The following is a 17,998-nucleotide window of genomic DNA, read 5'->3' as shown; positions in this document are numbered from 1 at the left end:
TACATAATGCAATAGATTTTTTTTTTCTGTTGTGCGCTTATAGGAAGTATGCGTTAGGTGAACATTTTTCCTATTGATCTTGAAGTATCAACCACAAACACATGCATACACACGCAAAGATAGAAATAGTTGTGGCACAACCTGTCACGTGTACTGACAAAGATTTGCCCATTAAGTTTATTCATTACAGAAAGACTGTAATGAGGCGTTGAGAATTTATTTCCGACAATCTTTTTTCTCCCAAATCTTCCGAAAAGAAAAATACAGCACCATCGTTCCCAGCAAATGTACAGTGTAAAGATAATAATGAATTCCATACCCTTCGTAGTCCCGTTACCGTTGACCTAGATCAAGCAAACGGTACCAAACGCACGAAGTTACGGGTGGATTTTACCCAGATTGAGACACAAAATCAGCAGAGAAAGCTTTCCCTCTCGATCGCGAGCATGCAATGGAGCAGAAGATGGGCCTCGTGATGATGGGCCCGTATAGTTTGAATATGTACAAAAGGAAACATTGTGCATAGCAGTTCCTACCGTAAAATGCTCTATTACGTACTACTACCTCTACTACGGCGTGGCACCACGAATACTGCCTTAAATGTGCCGCTTGTGGTCCAGCCACACTCCATACAACAATCCTGAAACCCACCACATCAGGCACAAGGTGAATCGAATTCGAGTTTATTGACACGCAACGCCTAACGTTTGCCACGAGTTAGCCAAGGGTTGGCCATTTAGGCCTGTTGTTCCCTCTACGAAAACTGCGCCACAAACCGTCTGTCGTTTGAAGATGGTGGGGAAAATGGTACCCCCCAAAAAAAAAGCTCCAAAATAACAAAGCACTAGCTAGAAAATAGAAAACGAAGAAAGCAACTTAGCAGCCACCACCATGGTCCGCGGCTGTTTGTAGTAGCTGGTCGACTCTTCGCCTGGGAGGGAGCATCTACTGGGGTTTGGTTACGAAACCAGACTTAGCCCAAAATAACAACAACGACGACGATAGTGACGACGATGACGAGTGGTAACGACAGCATTTTAATGCGAGTGTATTCATGCATTTTGGGTGCCTTATATCATTTCCTTTACAGGATAAGAATTTTAGGAAAGAAGCTTTAAACCACAGATTTAAATTACTAGAGTCCTCAAAAAAAAATCAGAAAAGACAAAAAAAACTTTAAGTAGCGATTTGCCCAAAACTGATTTCAAAATCTAAAGCCTCATGGACGCTTCTACGTATCTGTTGCCGCTCTGCCAAACAATTCATCCCTTCTCTACACATGCTCGTCGTCTTTGTGTTCGTGCGTGCGTACATCACCAGCGATGCTGATGACTTTTGCAGTTCAGTTACGGTGTAATACCACCAGCTTGCCTGGTATTTCTATACAACTCTCACTTCTCCAATGTATCGTGTTGATTGATCTTAGCGTAGAGAAGTTGAGCTCTCGTTGTGGTAAGTTATCCTATGCCACATAAGGCCCACACACACAGAGGCGCGTAGCGATTTTCCACCACCGCCGTATGGTGGTTATTACTATTATTGTTTTTTGGGAAAACCCCAAGCAATCAGCGGACATCTCTCTTACCGCGAACGGGTCCGCGAATGACTCAGTATCCGTGCAGTGGAAAGTGATCTTTAGATCACTGCGCGATCCAGCAGCGTACGTACGAGGTCCCACCCCGGGTCGATTGACCTAGATTCTTTTCCCTCTTAGGTTCGTAAACGGGCTTCTCCCCAAAACCGGAGATTTCAACTTTTTACCTCCTCCCCCTCCCTTCCCCCGTTAAGATAGTTACCCTTTGGCGGATGTTGCATGGTTTTTGAGAGCAAGAAGCAAGCACAAACGAAACAAAAACAAAAAACTGGTGAAGAATCATCGCACGATCGCCACGATCGGTGCGTGTAGATCCGGTACATACCCGCCATTCGTCACCAACACAGACCCGTATCTGCTGTTGCTGTTCAACAACGCCCGAAGCCCGAGACGAGTGAAGAATGGAAGACGCCCCATGGAAGGGCAGCACAGCACCAAACAATTCACAAACGCGCCCCACAACGCGTGAAAGACTTTCACCAACGCTTCAGAGCAGCGCAGCGATGATGATAATCGTGAACTCGAACCGATGCCACAGCGTTCCAGCAAAGCGGTCGCTGCTAGGTCTTTAAGACATTCCATCTCCTTCGGCAAAACGGGCGAACGATCGAACACATCGAAGCGGTCCAGTAGATGAGTATGAAGGAAACGGTATGAACGAGGGGCTATTCTTCGCAACAGCTCTTCGCCACAACCTGCTGAACTTTGCGGCAGACACTTGCAGAGCCCGTAAGGACAGCAGGTTGAACCTGCCCGCTCGTCTGCATGTGAAACAAGAGTATTCTTCCCGAACGCAGCAAATGGGCACTTTTCGTTTTACTTTAATTTATATGCCTCAACACTTGCCTGCAGGCCCACCGTATGCACCATCGTTTTGCGTGTGCGTAAATGCGTCAATTTTCGCGAAGGAACAAAAAAAAACGCACACTCGAGCGTGATGCGATGCGCATGCCCAACCCCAACCATCGATCAACTCACTTTCACTGATTATCTTGTTGCCATATGCATTGCGCTTATGCGACAAAGAACGGTACGGCAATGGGCGAAACCGCACGGACCAGCGATAAACAGCCACAAAACCACTGAGCAATCAATGCTCAGAAGTAAATGAAGAGATCTTAAGACGCAAATGTGGATCAAAATGTAGCCGTGGTACGAGCGCTTCTTGGGACACAGTACGAAGTTCGCATTGTGACATTTACATTTTAAAACGGTACCACCTTATCCTTCAGCTGTCTTTTTGGGATTGTGTACCGTTATAGGTAAAAATAAAACCAAAGGTCCCTGTCAGTAGGATGTGTCATTATGGGTAATATCATTCGAAACATTCGAAACTGATCTTCTGTGAGAGTGGCGTATTTTGAAAACACATTAATAGATTTTGTGTAAATTTTACAACTCTCAAATGGGACTTTAGAGGAACAGCCGTCATACAAAATTTGGAAAGCGTACTTAATGTACCATCCTCCATTCGTATAGCTATAATTTTTAACATCCTTTCTCATTGTGATCGTACATTACAAAAGGGGACATTAATTTCCACTATTCACGCGAGAAATGAACATTCGCTTTTCCATGATCAATCACCGAAAAATTCACCTTATAACATCCCTCACATAAAACAGGTCCTGATCGATCGTCGAGCCTTTGCAATTTTGCTACCGCACCTGTCGCTCATTGTGAACGTCGCGAGGCCACGACGCAATAAACGGACTTCTCTCACTGTCTCTCTGTCTTATTCTCTTTTCTCTTTCCCCCTCCCTCTGGCATTTCAACTCTTTCTCTTTGGATTTCTGAAGAAGCGACAAGGGTGTGACTAAACGCACGTAAATGTGAGTGTCCGATTGATTGACCCGGATCCACAACTATGCTCAATCCCAATGTCCATCCCATTTATTTTCAGCCCTTTACTGTCGAAGGGTTTATATTTACTTACAGGTGAATAGGCAGACATGCAGTCTCATAAACATATTCCTACCAGTCATCTTTATTAAAACTTTTCATTTTCAATTTAATAACCACGTTAATAGAGCTCTAAGCAGCTTTCCAAACCCGCATGATTTAGACAAAGAATGACTTTATAATTTAGATTAGATGAGACAAGTTGATAGAGCCTCACCGATTGTGATCCCATCTATATGAAAACAACGATAACTGAGATATGGCAAATAAATGAAGAGGAATAGGCAGAAGAGCCGCAGGGAGAGAGGAGCATCAAGAAATTACAACCATTCTGCTTCACATGCAATAATTCGCTTTCGCCATTGGTGACAGTTTGGGGTTGCCGTATGAATCAACCCCTGTCTCCGATTGGATCGTACCAGGCACCGAAAAGTGCCCAGCAAGAAGCCGAGACCGATGGGAAGCAGTACCTTGCAGACCGTGGGTTTCGTCTAAAACGCGACTCTAGTTTCGTCACACGTCGTCGCTAGTCTGATCGGAATCGCAAAGAAGAAAGGCGACAAAAGGCAGAAAAGCGAAAAAACGCTTCCAGCATGAGCAGAGGTTTTTAGAAGCGGGAAGTGAAGGGGAAGGGGAGAATCCCGTAGCGGGAGGCATGAAAGAAGATGACAGAAAACCGAGAAGGAAAGCTCCACGGCATAGCTCCACCAATGCTGAACGGTTCGGAGCGCAGTCGGAAGAAAGGAGAACGAACGCAGCGGAAAGAAAGCTAGAAAGCGGAATGAAAATTTCTCTTCAACCCTTGTGCTAGGCCGTGTCATGCCAGCTACTAGGGGGCTGTACGATCACTAGCACGGCCAACAGCGCCACACCACCACTCAGACCTCAGACCCGTGTCATCATGGGTATAGGGTGAAGCTGAAATTACTAATCTCTCTCATACACATACATACGCGCTTCTACCCTTCGCCATTCAGCAATTCCATCATCCTAAGCCACAAGATCAAGCAGATAGGAGAGCCTCCACAGGGCAACGATCGATCGTAGATGATTATTAGGATGGGAAGGAGGGAGCTTGCAGTTAAACGAGAGCAAGTTGATTATTTTTCTTCGCTACAGGTGTATGATGATGGCGATGATGATGATGATGGCGAAGCAGTGCGAATGAACCACGCTCTATCGCCCGATCGGGAGAAGAAAGGATTCTAATCAATCAGTTCAATGGCTTATCAGAATTTGAGAAGAAAGACTGACCCTCAAGAGCTAATCGAGCTAGACTTGTTTTTGTGCAATCTATCGGCTGAATCTGCAATTCTGAAACCATGCACTCAGATATGGCAATTTTGGAATTTGGTATGTACTGACGTTGGCCGAGTTTTATGATGCCTGATAACAGCATCGAACCAACTAAGAGCAAATATTTGTAGTTCAATGTTTACGAAAGGAAATTGGAACTAATTAATTTGACTCAATATTATTATGTTTGAACGAGTCCTTATTCGACCTCGTTTAATAAATTTTAGGCAAAACATGCATCTCCACAATCGAATATTTAAAGTGAGGTCTAGTCATGGTTCGAGCGATAAGAAAGTGCCACTCAAGCTATTATTATTTAGCTCCAGCTCTGGGTGAATTCCAACTTCTTACATATTGGCAAAGAAAACAAAACACCTCACATCAAATTCTCATCGTCGGACCTAGAAACGTTTTGAAAAAAGCTGGAGTCGAATGTGGCTACTTACAGCAGTAACGGATCGACTGGCAGTTGTTAGTTGGGGTGGCCGGAGTTGACGAGGGCCCATTGCTGCTACCATTGGCACCGGTTCCACCGTTGCTGCTGCCGTTGCTGCTCGGACCGTTGGACGCATTACCGGCCGGACTGGACATGGTGGCGATCATACTGTTCGGGATGCTAGCACAAGTGGTCAGATTGTTCGGGATGTTGTTGCCCATACTGCAGGCGATACTATTGTTCGTTCCGATACTGTTCGCAATACTACCGAGCATAGTATTACCGTGACTGGCTGTGTTCAACTGTTGCGACATCTTCCGAATGCCCCACCAACACACATACGCACTTGTGTCGTAAACGATCGAGGCTGCAAAACACTGTCGTTTCTTCTTTATCCTCGTACTCACTAACTCCCTTCTATCGCGTGGACAGACACAAAACTTTTTTTTTCACTACACGTTTAAACTGTCACTTCTCACTGCTTACACTGATGTTATAGCCCCAGACACGTCCTAGTGTAATATATTCTCTCCTTAGCTCTTTAGGCGAGCAGTTAACTTGAATCCGTTGCACTTCACTCACGCATAGATTACTGGATAGATCCTTGATCAGTAAACTTGACACTTGCAGATCAACCAACTCAGTCTATTGTCCTCTAGGAGACGACAGTCCAAGTGGTAACATCGCTACGGGAGCACTGAAACTGTACAGGGCCCGACACATATTTTCTCATTAATTGTATGCACTTTTTAATCCTTCTCTTGGTGATTACTACGATCACGATCGTTTTAATGGATAAACCTCTTCCTTCAACGATATTCCTATTGTTTCTTATCTCACTTTTATTGCACGTAGACTCCTATAAAATGGAATACAAATGGGCACACAACAATTAGCGGAATGAACGCCCCTGCTCAGTCCCGAGTACATCTGACCCGGCGGAATCTACACTATCCTTGCAGGATGAGTAAGCCATTCGCACTCCTACATTCAGCCATAAAAGCTCACTCACACAAAGGCACACACGCGTACACACCTGGCACCAATTCTCTGCACCGAATATATTTATGTATTTTGTTCCAAAGTTGGTACACAAGAAATAAAGAACCAAACACCACGCACACTCCCGGCAAGCACGTTGCCGTTTACTCCGAAGATGGTCTGCGGACTGTTTCACTGCGCCTTTTGGATCGCTCGCGCCACCGGTACGATCTGATCTGATCAGTGATTCTGCTACCGCAGCCTGGCAAAGCCTTCTTTTCTCGGCGCGCTGGAGACGGTTAGGATACTCCGAAGACCGAAGACCTCCACCACCTCCGTACCAAAACCCAAGCGCTGCTATGTCTGCTCTCTTTCGCGCTATCTCGGCGATGGTGCGCCTCGCGAAAATGGGCGCAAACGAGAGATACCCTCACCGTTCCGTCCCAGTCACTCCCTTACGCACTCTTATTTGCGCACGCTCCATAGAGCTTTCTTTCGCTCGGAGAGTGCCACTTACTCCGTTCGGCTGTCAGCGCGAGCTTTCCTTCCAGCAGTTCTCGGCGCTGTTGAACTTGATGAGCTCTCTTTTCCCTGTCTTGCTCGCTCTGTACTGTGGGGTGGGCTCGGGGAAAATTTCTTTTCAACCCTTATGAACGGCTTGATCACTCTCTCAGCATACTGCATACCTTTATCATGCTAGTTTACGCAAGTGCAGAGTTAAGGGTGAGTAGCTCATCCGTGTGCCCTCTCTTTTGTTTACTATTGCCTTTGAAAGCCCTCTCCTTCCCTCACACACACAGACAACGCAATATTGCTATCTCTCTTTGCGTTTTTTTCCCTTGAACACTTTGCCAAAGCTTGCTCAGTACCGTCTCGCTCGATCGAAGAAAGTTTCAAAAGAAAGACGACGAAAAGAACCTACCGCGTGCGCGTTTCTGTAGACACTGGACGCTCTGAGAAGAACCGTAGTGTGCTTCGTACACCCGTTAAGTGCAGCGCCAGGCCAGGCCAGGCCAGACCCGTTTCTCGTACCAAACTCTCTGGTCCTCCCTGCCCGGGCATTTACCCCCTCACCCCGTTTGTGGTGGGCACGGTCAGCCGCAATTATTCGCCGAGCGTCTACCGCTACTCCACGGCAAAGCAGAACGAACACGAATCCGGGACGCTTTCTTTTCTAGGTCTCGGACTCCGTACGGCCACCAGCTAGTGGATGGCCCACTGCTCGCCGACGTGAGAAGAACCGGAGCCGAACTGACGCTGACGCATTGTTGGGCGAAAAGGCTAAGTGTCGGGCTGTTCTGCTATTTCTTACCGGCCAACATGCCTTGGTATAAAATTCCAAGTTCCGGTTTCAGATGACCGAGCTTCAGGAGTTTCCGCCTTGTTGGAAATCGCTCTTCACATGTATATACGTGAAACATCAATTGTAGGTTTAGTAAGAGTTTTGATGTTTTTCTTCAATATTTTATTCTTTATTCTGAGGCACACAAAACTCAAATGTCATATTTTGTTGAGAAAAATGATAACATAATAAAGTAGCAGTTGACTTCTTCTCAAAAGCAATGAACATCCAATTCCACACGATCGCACGAGGTACAGCACATCCGGTTCGAACCGTTCGGGCCAGAATCGGGACAGAGGTGTTCGGGGTTGATCAAGACAAGAAGACTGTACAAGAAATCATTAAACCGGCAATATTCTTCCGTTCGGCTGCGAAATCAGGTCACCAAGCCATGTCACGGCAGAGGGAGAGCAAATGAAACGAAACGGGGTAGGCAAGAAACGAGAATATACAGCCTATACAGCATAGAATCCAGCTTTAAACAGCCCTCCCATGGATGCACTAGCACTAGAGGGGAAAAAGATGGCGTGCTCCGCCTTACCTAGTTGTGAGCAGGAAAAACCGTTTCTGAGGGATCGCACAAATCTTCAAGAAGAAAGTTCAAAAGAAAAGTAGAAGAATAGAAAACCATTGGCAAGACATGTGGAGCTTTAATCGGACGGCGTGGAAAGAAGCGTTCGGAGCAACCAGCAACACATCTCCCGACGAGTCTAGGACGGTCTGCTGAGTCAAGAGATCCACTCGAGCAATAAATGCCGTGCAGCAGCAGAGAGGCAGCGTTCGCGAGAGATTCACACAGCGCATAGTCACAGTCGAAGCGGACAAAGTAGCGATGGGAAAGTGGAAAGAAAGCGCAAACAAATCAGAAACGATCGCGATACGTGGGAAGAGAGAGGAAACAGAACAAATGAGCCAATTGAGGTAAGATGTACCACAGGAACTGCTTGCAACCCCACCGGTGCCCAACGGTGGTGTGGAGTGGGTTGTGTAGAAATGGGGCAGCCATGGAGGAAACGGAGCCAAGAAATTCCGTGGCTTTTTTGTTCCAGTGTGGTTTCTATTGATAGATCGTTCGGTGCGTGGGTCTTCCAACATGGTAAAAAGCTTCAACAAAACGTTTGTTTCAGCAAGGGTGCGTGATTTCTTCTCCCGTTTTACCGTCAAGTAGCGGACAGCATCCCACGCTGGGCCCTAGCTCAGATTCCATACTTTCGATGGAAGTTCCATGTTTGAGTCCATAAATCATATCCTAACATTCAGTGGTAAAAAAACAGCTTTTGGTTCTTAAAATCCTTCACTATACTTTGGGATATACTATTAATAAAAGAGTGTAATATATTTTGTGGTTAGTCAGATCTCAGGGTGGTTTTAAGGTCGCTAGTGACATTGTTCTAACACCCTGAAAATCGCAGATAAAACCACACATGCACCACTCCGTACTTAAGCTACACTTTTTGACAAGTGTGGTCTAGTACATCGTTATTTAAAAAAAAAACTTTCTTATTCTTCATGGCTTCACGGCCTCTTAGGCCATGCTTGCCATTTTTGGCATATTAGTCTTAATGACATCGCGTTTTTGGGAAGTCCTTACTATGCGGGGACGGTTCGGATGGAATTTCAACCCCTACGCTCTGTCACCTTTACCACTGCCCTAAAAGTACCATTACATTACCGAACTATTGAAATTTTAAACCAAACATTTACAAATGTAAGAGCTGTATTTTCATAAATATGAATGAATTTTTAGTAAAAAATATTCAGTTGGTACTATTGTTTTCGATAAAACACAACCTAGTGTAGGATATAGTAGCAAACATTAAAAATAAATTAAAGTACTTTTTTCTTAATGCTTGAAGTTATGATGAGCATGATTTCTACAAAGCTCACCATTACCCGGGCGGAGAGATGTAAAACCATCTCAAATTAATTAGACTGTAACCTAAAAATATAAAGCTCGCGTTAATTAAGTTGGATCATAAAGCACTCCCAGTAGTAAAGAAAACAAGGGCTAAAACGTGTAACTGTTTAGCACAAAACCTGAACAGTCAAATCAAAGGCTACGCAGTAAAACTGCCCAGCGCAATAGGAACTTATGGAAAGCAATAAGGCCGAAAGCAGGCCACTGAAAGCACCGAACCGAGCAGATCTTCTTCGTGAACGAGAATGGTACAACAGTAGCAGCAGCAATCCGCACAGAGAACCCTGCCTAGACTCCAGAGAGAAGATGGAAAACCGCCGTAAAGCCCAACGGTTTCGCAAACTGTATGAGCTTACCGCGCGAGTACGCGAGATATGCTTTTGAACAATTTCTCCAAGGGCTGGCCGTTTATGGCGAAAGCTTTCCAATGGTGGGAGTGAAAAGAAGAACGTAAACAGTGCTACAGGCACGCGATCGTTCAGTTTCAATCTGAACCGTGAACGAGATGAATCAACCTAGATGCGTCGAAGTACGCAGGCGCAGGTACTGCTATGTAGGCTTACCCTGCACACTGACGCACTACTGAGGGACTATCGCTCACGTGGGAGTCCCGAAAATGAATACCGAGAATGCTAAGGGCCATCCGGAACATTTTCGTCCAATTGATTTGTCGTCCAGATGAACCCGATATACTCAACACACACACACACACACACACACATGATTGATACCCAAGAAACGGGTCATTCCGAAAGACTCTCCTACATCCGTACCAAGAGAACCAACGGGTAGGTTCGAGAAAGGTGTTCAGAGACCGCTATCTCCCACTGACGTTCGTCAATTTTTATTCCCTGTGCTAGAGGAGTCTATCAACGAAAAATTATGTGAGGCTTAGAACGGGCCCCCCATACGAAACGCAAAAGGGGGCCTCTGATGTCTTTATCTTCTCGTTTTCTAGCATGAAATTCGAAATCTGTTCCCCGTCCACCCCGTGCCGGTAGTCGGTGGTAGTGCGAAGCTTACCTTGAAGCAGCAAGGCTTTTCTGCGTTTCATCAGAACGATAAGAAACTGCCCCATTGCGTTCTTCATTGTGTTCTCTTATCGGTCCTGCTAGCAACTGGTGACCGATGAAATTACATACAGGGAGCTCGTGTTCTTCTTCTTGCCGCTACCCTTTATTGCCGTAAATTTACACCGAACGGAATTTGTTCACACTTGCTCGGCAGTTGTCACTTGCCCGCCCCGCGGGAATGTAATCCGTTCTATAGATACGGGCAATGCCATGAGTTGATTCACGGCTTTGATATGGTGCAAAATATTTTTAACACGTAGCGAGCGAGAATATATAAATTTCATGTTAACGATTCTCCTGCCGTCGACAAGGTGCTCAAGTTAGGCAGTTTGCAGAGTGCAAAGTTTTATGCGCTTCACAAGACAGCAGAGTAATAGAATATAAAACAGTTATCACATTTCTAACCTACGGGAACAATAACCGGAAACAGAAACTTGCTCCCAATGCTTTACAGATAAGTTTAGAATGACTACGCAAGTAAACTTCAGTGCGAAATTATCAGCCTGAGATAAAATTATCTCTCCTCGAGACGAGCAAACACTTAGAATGAGTAACGACATTACACAATGCATCAATCAAAATTGAATAAAGTGATGCTTGTTCTCTATGCGAGATGAAACCAAATATGTCTTCACGATTAAGCATTTGAAAGCGGCACGATACGTCATTTGAACCGTATGGTTCCTTAAAACCGTTGCATATGAAAAGCAATTACTGACAGCTGTTACATTTAAAATGGTTTAAACTGAAATTTTAATTGGCAAATTGATCTGCTCTTAGTTTCAGACAATCTATTGGTAGGCTTAACGTTGAACATAATCGTTAAATTCGCACTTTACATTCAAACATATGTTTCATTCTCTTTCGTCCGTTAACGCCTAACAATGAGCGGTTTAAAAATTTGTTTTGCCCAAAATTTATTTTAAACCATTTGAATAGTCTTTTTTAATTTAAAATTCCACTTTTCTCACAAGTTCTTAAGAAGAAATACCAATAGGTCTATTTCAAATACATCATTATGATTTCACACAATATGGTGTATTACGGTAACTGATATCAAATACTTATTATCGAAAAATTCTTGAAGAACTCTGGCTACCATTTACCCTAAGTTAATCACACATTTCTGAAACATTTTTCAAACTTTTAACTGTCTAATCCGTTAAACATATGTTCTAGAACCAAACCAAACGCTCACTTCCGCGAAACACGCCCCACGATTCGAACCATATTGTCGCTTACCGGTACGCTCTGCACGCATACTGTACCATCCGGAAGCTTTGTTCTTCCTGCAGAAGGACTCGGCACGACAACAAACCACTTGAGATGCTTTGATGATTTGCAATGAGAAAATATTTCGAACGGTGTGAAGCTCTCGCGCGAAAGAATGGCACTGGAGAAAAGACGCAAAAACACGTGACTTAGGACAAACACCCGAGCGAACCCGAGCTCGAGGGGAGAAGATTGAGACAGATAAGAGCGGGAACGGTCAGAATGTCTGGTGGGGGAGGGGGGCGAAGAAGGACAAGACGCTGAAACGGGAGGAACGAACGATGAAGAGGTGTGAGGTGTGATAAGAGTCACTCTCCGGCCTAACAGTCAAGCCAACACCGGACGGTGAGCGGTGCGAGGGCACAACCGTTTCCATATGTTCTTGATTGGCATCCGACGCTACCGAACCATATGGAACCGGTGAGCCAAGAATGAAACTCGAAAATTTCCATCCTTAGTGAGGGAAAAAGCTGGAAAATGGAGCAGAAAAGAACTTTTATGTGTGTTTGCTGAGTGGAACTATGCTAGGAGCGGTACCAGGAACAGACGAATGGACAGTTATGCGTAACTTGGAGATTCTTATCAGTTATCTAGAACGTCTTCTCACTCTCACCAACATTTCCCGTACTCACTGGGCACACACTATTGCAAGGGGATCAAAGTTCTAGCGAAAATAAGTGATCGGAATGAGAACGTGCAGTTTATTCTAATGCGTCGAATTAACCAGTAAACAAATAAACTCTCGCCAGTGCCTCCAGACTCACACAGCACCTATTGTTTTGGTAAGACGACTACCACTAGAACCACTGGGGGAACGCACTGACGTCCACACCGTGACGTTGTCCTTCTAACACTGTGCTAAACACACGTCGTATACTACACGTAGCGCGTCCGCATAGGATGAGGCTAGCCCGAGATTGCCCTTTTCGCTTCAGGGAAGGCACGCCAGAACCACCAATGCTACTACCATCGGCAATGGAGTGCCGGGAGAAGGTGAGGTGAGTCCGGACGGTGCGCCCCATGGGAGGAAGGGCGAATCTCCGAAAGAGAATGACACTCGCAACCATTCCCAGCCGTACGGACGGATGGACGATGCTACCGCTAACTGGGCGCCCGCTCCATTCGCGATATCACGCTATCTCGCTTGCCCACGTGCTTAAGGGCATATCGGTCGCTCTCGTTCGCACCCCCCTGGTGATCCTTATCATCACGACCGACCGTTATCATTAAACACCTAGAACACATTGAACTTCTCCGAATTTCCCCCGCAACAGCAACGGTGGTGGTGCGCTGGGAATATATACGCGTCACTCACGGTGTGAGCGTGCGCTTCGGATAGAGAACTGCGAGCGAGAGCTGGTGCGGTTGGTCCAGGAATGTCAAACTAACAGTTCAGGTTGATTATATGGTTGGTTGGTTGGTTTGCTTGCAGATATTTTAGGGATTATTTTAAATTTTATACTGCTGCTGGAGGTCAGGGACTGTTGCAGCAAATTGTTATGATGTAAATAATGTAATATGGTTCAAAGTTTCAAGTATTTATTTATATTATAACGCCTAGAGGTCACATTGTCAGAGCATTTTGTACTGTTGATCGGATTGACTGATCTACAATCAAATTTAAAAAATGTTAAAGAGTTTTGTTAGTCTAGCAAAACGGTTCGGTAAAACAAATTCGCTATGGAAGTCTGATAAGAACTCCGTTTTGTCATAACAATTTGACTAACCAGATAAATATGAAAGGACCAGACTTCTTCTTCTGCTTTCTTGGCTTAACGACCTCTTAAGGTCATGCCTGTCATTTCTGGCTTACTAGACTTGTTGATACCGTATAGTTGGATAGTCAGTCCTCACTATGGGGGAACGGCACAGATTTAAACCCCAGTTCTGCAGTGTGAAGACCGGTGCTGCTGTCACATCTACCACCGGGCCGCTCCAAAGGACCAGACATAAATGGTGGATTGGCCGGATATCAAGGTTGACAATACGCTACGATAAAAATAAGGTAGGGAAGTCATACACTAGAAACCAGGAAGCCAAAACTTCTCTAAACTAAAGTGACAAAAAAATATGAAAAAGAAATCCTAGCAAATTGTTTAACCTAGAAGGGACGGCAATATCCTTCCTCTTTGACTCTTCAACCTTGGGAGGTATTGACCGTGTCAATATTAGCATCCTAGAGTAGACCACGTTCGGAGCGACGAACCGAACGGGATTTGGGTCCCACTTATGAACTCCAAACACATCATTTGGACGTTTAAAGTACATATTTGAATGTTTCTAAAGATCATTTAGTAATTTTATCGCAAAGTTACAACTGTTTCGATACATCGTGTCATGAGTCTTTTGCAAGTGAATGAATGAAAATGCAAGTCATTAGGAAAATATTTTCCTTCTTCTATACTTCTTCTACTTCTCCTTCTAAAACTCTTTAAGACTAAGATACCTAGAGCTTGGTTTGAATAAATTAAAATGTACAAATGCATTTTGTAAGAAAAGAAAGATTGAACATACCAATAAATAAACAATAACATGGAAAAGCCGTAAAAAACTGTCTTAAGCTATTTAACACTTGACTTAGTTGAGTTAAAATTGTCGTGTAGAAATCAGCGTTAATTTCAGATGTTGAAACGTGAAACATTTTCTATGTTTTTTTCACGATACTTATCATAATGTTTGGAAATAACATCATATACATAAAAGTACATGCACTTCTTCAGATTTTACCATTTATTTGCTAAGCACCTCAGATATATCCATGAACATGAAAAACAATTTTTCCTGATATTTCCTTCACCGTGAAGGTTTTTGATTTCACAACCCTGACCTACGCAAATGAAAGAAAGATGCAAAACGAACGTTGGAGCTCGGCTACGTTGAGTTCCACGGTAGCTGTATGGGGGAAGCTGCTTCACTCTCACTTTTACCACTCGCGCAGGGTGGTGGGTAAAAGATCGAAGCAGACTCTCAGCCTGGCCACACTTTCTCCGCGAGCGAGAGAGGCTGAGAACGTGCGTACTAACTTGTTGCTTGCCAAACAAATCCTCGTTGGCCCACCATCACCATCACCTCCCTGCACAAGGGCAAGCGTACAAGAAGTAAGCGTCCTATGGAAAAATGTGGGGGAAGGGGGGGGGGGGGGTGGTTGGTAACTCTTTTCACTTTCCTTTCCATACGGTAGCGCATTCTACAAGATTCGGTCACTCATGCCCTCTTTGCCGAACGTCGAACATCCTAGCGTCTTCTGCTGGGAAATGTTGCCATTTCTGCTGTTTATGCTTCCACTCTCCTTCCCTTATCCATTCTTTCATCACTCCCTCCAATGCCGGATGCTCTTGCAAGACCTTCCGTCCGGTCTTGCTTCCTTTTCTCACTACTCCGCGCGAGGGTAAATACTACGGATTCACGACAAGAAACGGACAGGCGCGCGTCTGGTTTTTGCGCCGGTCGGAGCAAAAGCGAGAAAATGTTAACCGCGCGTTCCTATTCTGTCCAGAACAAATAAACAATATGGTACGATTTTAAAGTGCATTTGCAGTGCCGGGAAGCCTGGAAGAATGCAGTTTTGCACCCGTCGCATGTAAACGGAGCGAAAAGCGCACTTGCTTCTGCCGAAACCTTCCCTCTTGCGGTTCTAGTTTGGCAGCAAAATTTCAAATCTCATCTAGCATATGTTACGAAACGAGCGAAGCAAAAAACCCATTACTTAGCATATGGTTATAGAAAGTAGACAAAATTCGCATTTATTGAAGGGTAAAGAGATGACGAAAAGGTTTAATTCCCCAATATTAGTTCAACCTTAATTTAGGAATTTTATTATTCCTTTAAATATAACAAAAACAAGTCGAAATCAAAGAACATTAATTTTTAACGTAAAATCTTAAATGTTCTTACAAAATTCTTTAAAAAATAACTTGGGTAGAGTATAAGGCGCCACTAAAATGCTAGAAAACAGTTCCACACAAGTAACAATATACAATAATCAAAATTCTTCCTCGCACGCAACCTTACAAACCCCAAGTGGTTAGTTCTACCACGACTTTCGCAAATTGTTTACGCGATCCATTCTGGTTCTTGGTTCGGGTTACATCCGATCGGTCGAATCTCATTCCAATGCGTTTCCCACCGCCCGGTGAACCGGTGAACCGATCGAACGGCGACGGGCGAACCGTTCGGGCCAGCGTTCTCCGTCCGAGCACGGCCAAAGCAACGCAAAACCCTAACCTGACGCGATCCAAAAATAATCTATCACGCACCCGAGCGCTGATGAATGCGCGTCCGCTTTCTTTGCACTGTGTGTCCGAGCTCGCAAACTCTCGAACAAAAAAAAAAACTCGGCTCGGTCACAGAACGGAAGTAGGGACGGTGGGACGGTGGCCGCGTGCGTCCCAATTCTACACGGAGCGCCACCTGTTGGTCGCCGCACTGACGGCCTGCCTGCTTGCTAATCGACCATTTATGAGCTTCTGCTGCACAGTCCGCCTGCAGATCACCGTGTGCCCACCCACCCGTCGTTCCACTACCCGTGTCGATTGAAATTCTCACCGTTTTGGCAATCGTTTCAAAATCGATTTTAGAATGTTATCTAACTACGTGCGAAAGCGAGCGGCATTACGGTGTGCGTGGCTGAAGGAGCGCCGTAACACAGGCAAAAGTACGCCATAGCCACAGCGAAAACAGAGCTGCGATGACCAAGCGGCAAAGGAGTAGGTTGAAAGGGACGGAGACAGTGGGGGAAGATATTTTGAAGTTTTGCCTGTCGTACATAGTAAGAAACAGTTGGGGAAGGCGAAGTGTTTAATGATGGAAATTGAAGAACGTTCTCGGTCACATTGGAAGATTGTTACGAAATGTGTGAGCGCAACCATCAAGGTCCAACGAAAAATGGGCACAATTGTGGAAAGTCTAGTAGATTTTTGAAGAAGTAAATTAATTGTGTGATAGAATTAGAAAAGTCTTCTACTTTAGAATTTTTTAAAGTTTAGAGCAGATAAAATATGCAAACATGAAAGTCACCATATGGAAGAATGGCTCTCCGAGTATAGGACTTCAAACAGCATTTAAACTAATCTTTCATCTCTTATAGCAAAATTAAATTCTAATGGAGTTACGCAATAGCTAAAATCAAACTCCTACCTACCCAGACTGTTTCTTAACAAATCAAACGAATAGTGTTGACAGATAGTAAGATACAGATCCGTAAAGTAGTGCTACAGGTGTTTTGCTGCTTTTTTCTGCCTTGTTGATCTGACTGAATTCATATGCGTATATCATTCCATGGTACTCACTGCACGAGGGAGAAAAAGAGAGAGAGAGAGAGAGAGAGAGAGAGAGAGAGACCAAGCGGGAGAGATGCAACATCCCTTCACGGCATCGTTATCAACACTACCGCTCGATAGGGTCGGTCATATCAGTGGCATTCGCTGGGCAGATAATACCGGGACGGGTAGGTAGTCCCTATTTTGCGTTGGTTCGGTAGGGATCGAAAGGTAACGAAAACACTTGTAAACATTATCACATGGTAGCCGGAATGTCACCAACACACACGCACACAAACATACGGACAGGTGCTGTGCGAGATTGTTCCAACGCCCGAGACCAGTACAAAAAAATCCCGAAACAGCGCGTAGTCAGCGAAATTTTCGGTCACACGGCAAGTAAAGGGTGAAGATAATGAAGAACAGATGTTGGAAGATGAGATTCGCGGACTGCGACACTCGAATATGTTATCACGTTTCTAGCTTAGCTGTAGTCGATGCCGATTCAACTAACTTTTCTAGTGTGCTTGTTAAGAACATTGCATTCACCATAAACATAAACAGCTGATAGTATGAAATAATCATTTGAACACTTGATGAAACTACAGCTGATAGGGGAAGGTCTTGTAATATTATCGCTTAATCATCATGTAATCAACGGTCGTCTGGCCACTTAAGAATTTCTTTTCAACAAGTTTGCAAAAAAAAGTAAAACACTTGCACTCTTCTTATATCATCACAATTCTTCTCACACACTGTTTTTTTCTGCCATTCGGTATGATGGGTTTTCCCATCAAAACACTTCTTTTTCCAACACACCAACACACGAACAAACCGTTTCTGCAAGATATTTAAACCTTGCCGATGGTAAGAACGGCACTAACACCGATGTTAGAACGTCTTCTAGCAAAACAAGCCGGTTTCCC

At 44.6% G+C, this 17,998-nt stretch overlaps 1 protein-coding gene across 8 annotated transcripts in view; it reads right to left on the bottom strand.

Annotated features, from left to right (window-relative positions):
* The window catches only part of LOC118507530 (probable serine/threonine-protein kinase cdc7), a 47,198-nt gene extending 29,200 nt beyond the window's left edge, over positions 1-17,998 (bottom strand). Inside the window, exons 1-2 of one of the 8 annotated variants that reach the window (XM_036046101.1) lie at positions 17,892-17,998; positions 5,239-6,087 (exon numbers count right to left, since the gene is read on the bottom strand). In XM_036046101.1, coding sequence (XP_035901994.1) covers positions 5,239-5,542 — 304 coding nt within the window. In that variant the 5' untranslated portion in view covers positions 5,543-6,087; positions 17,892-17,998. Of the gene's footprint in view, positions 1-5,238; positions 11,008-11,784; positions 11,936-12,578; positions 12,993-17,891 lie in introns of those variants that run through there. The other 7 variants (XM_036046097.1, XM_036046103.1, XM_036046096.1 and 4 more) reach the window with 7 other exon arrangements.

This window comes from Anopheles stephensi, chromosome 2 (genome assembly GCF_013141755.1).
Source record: "Anopheles stephensi strain Indian chromosome 2, UCI_ANSTEP_V1.0, whole genome shotgun sequence".
NCBI classification, from domain to species: domain Eukaryota; kingdom Metazoa; phylum Arthropoda; class Insecta; order Diptera; family Culicidae; genus Anopheles; species Anopheles stephensi.
Note: the sequence above shows the minus strand (reverse complement) of the source record. Positions and strands in the feature narration are given on the sequence as shown.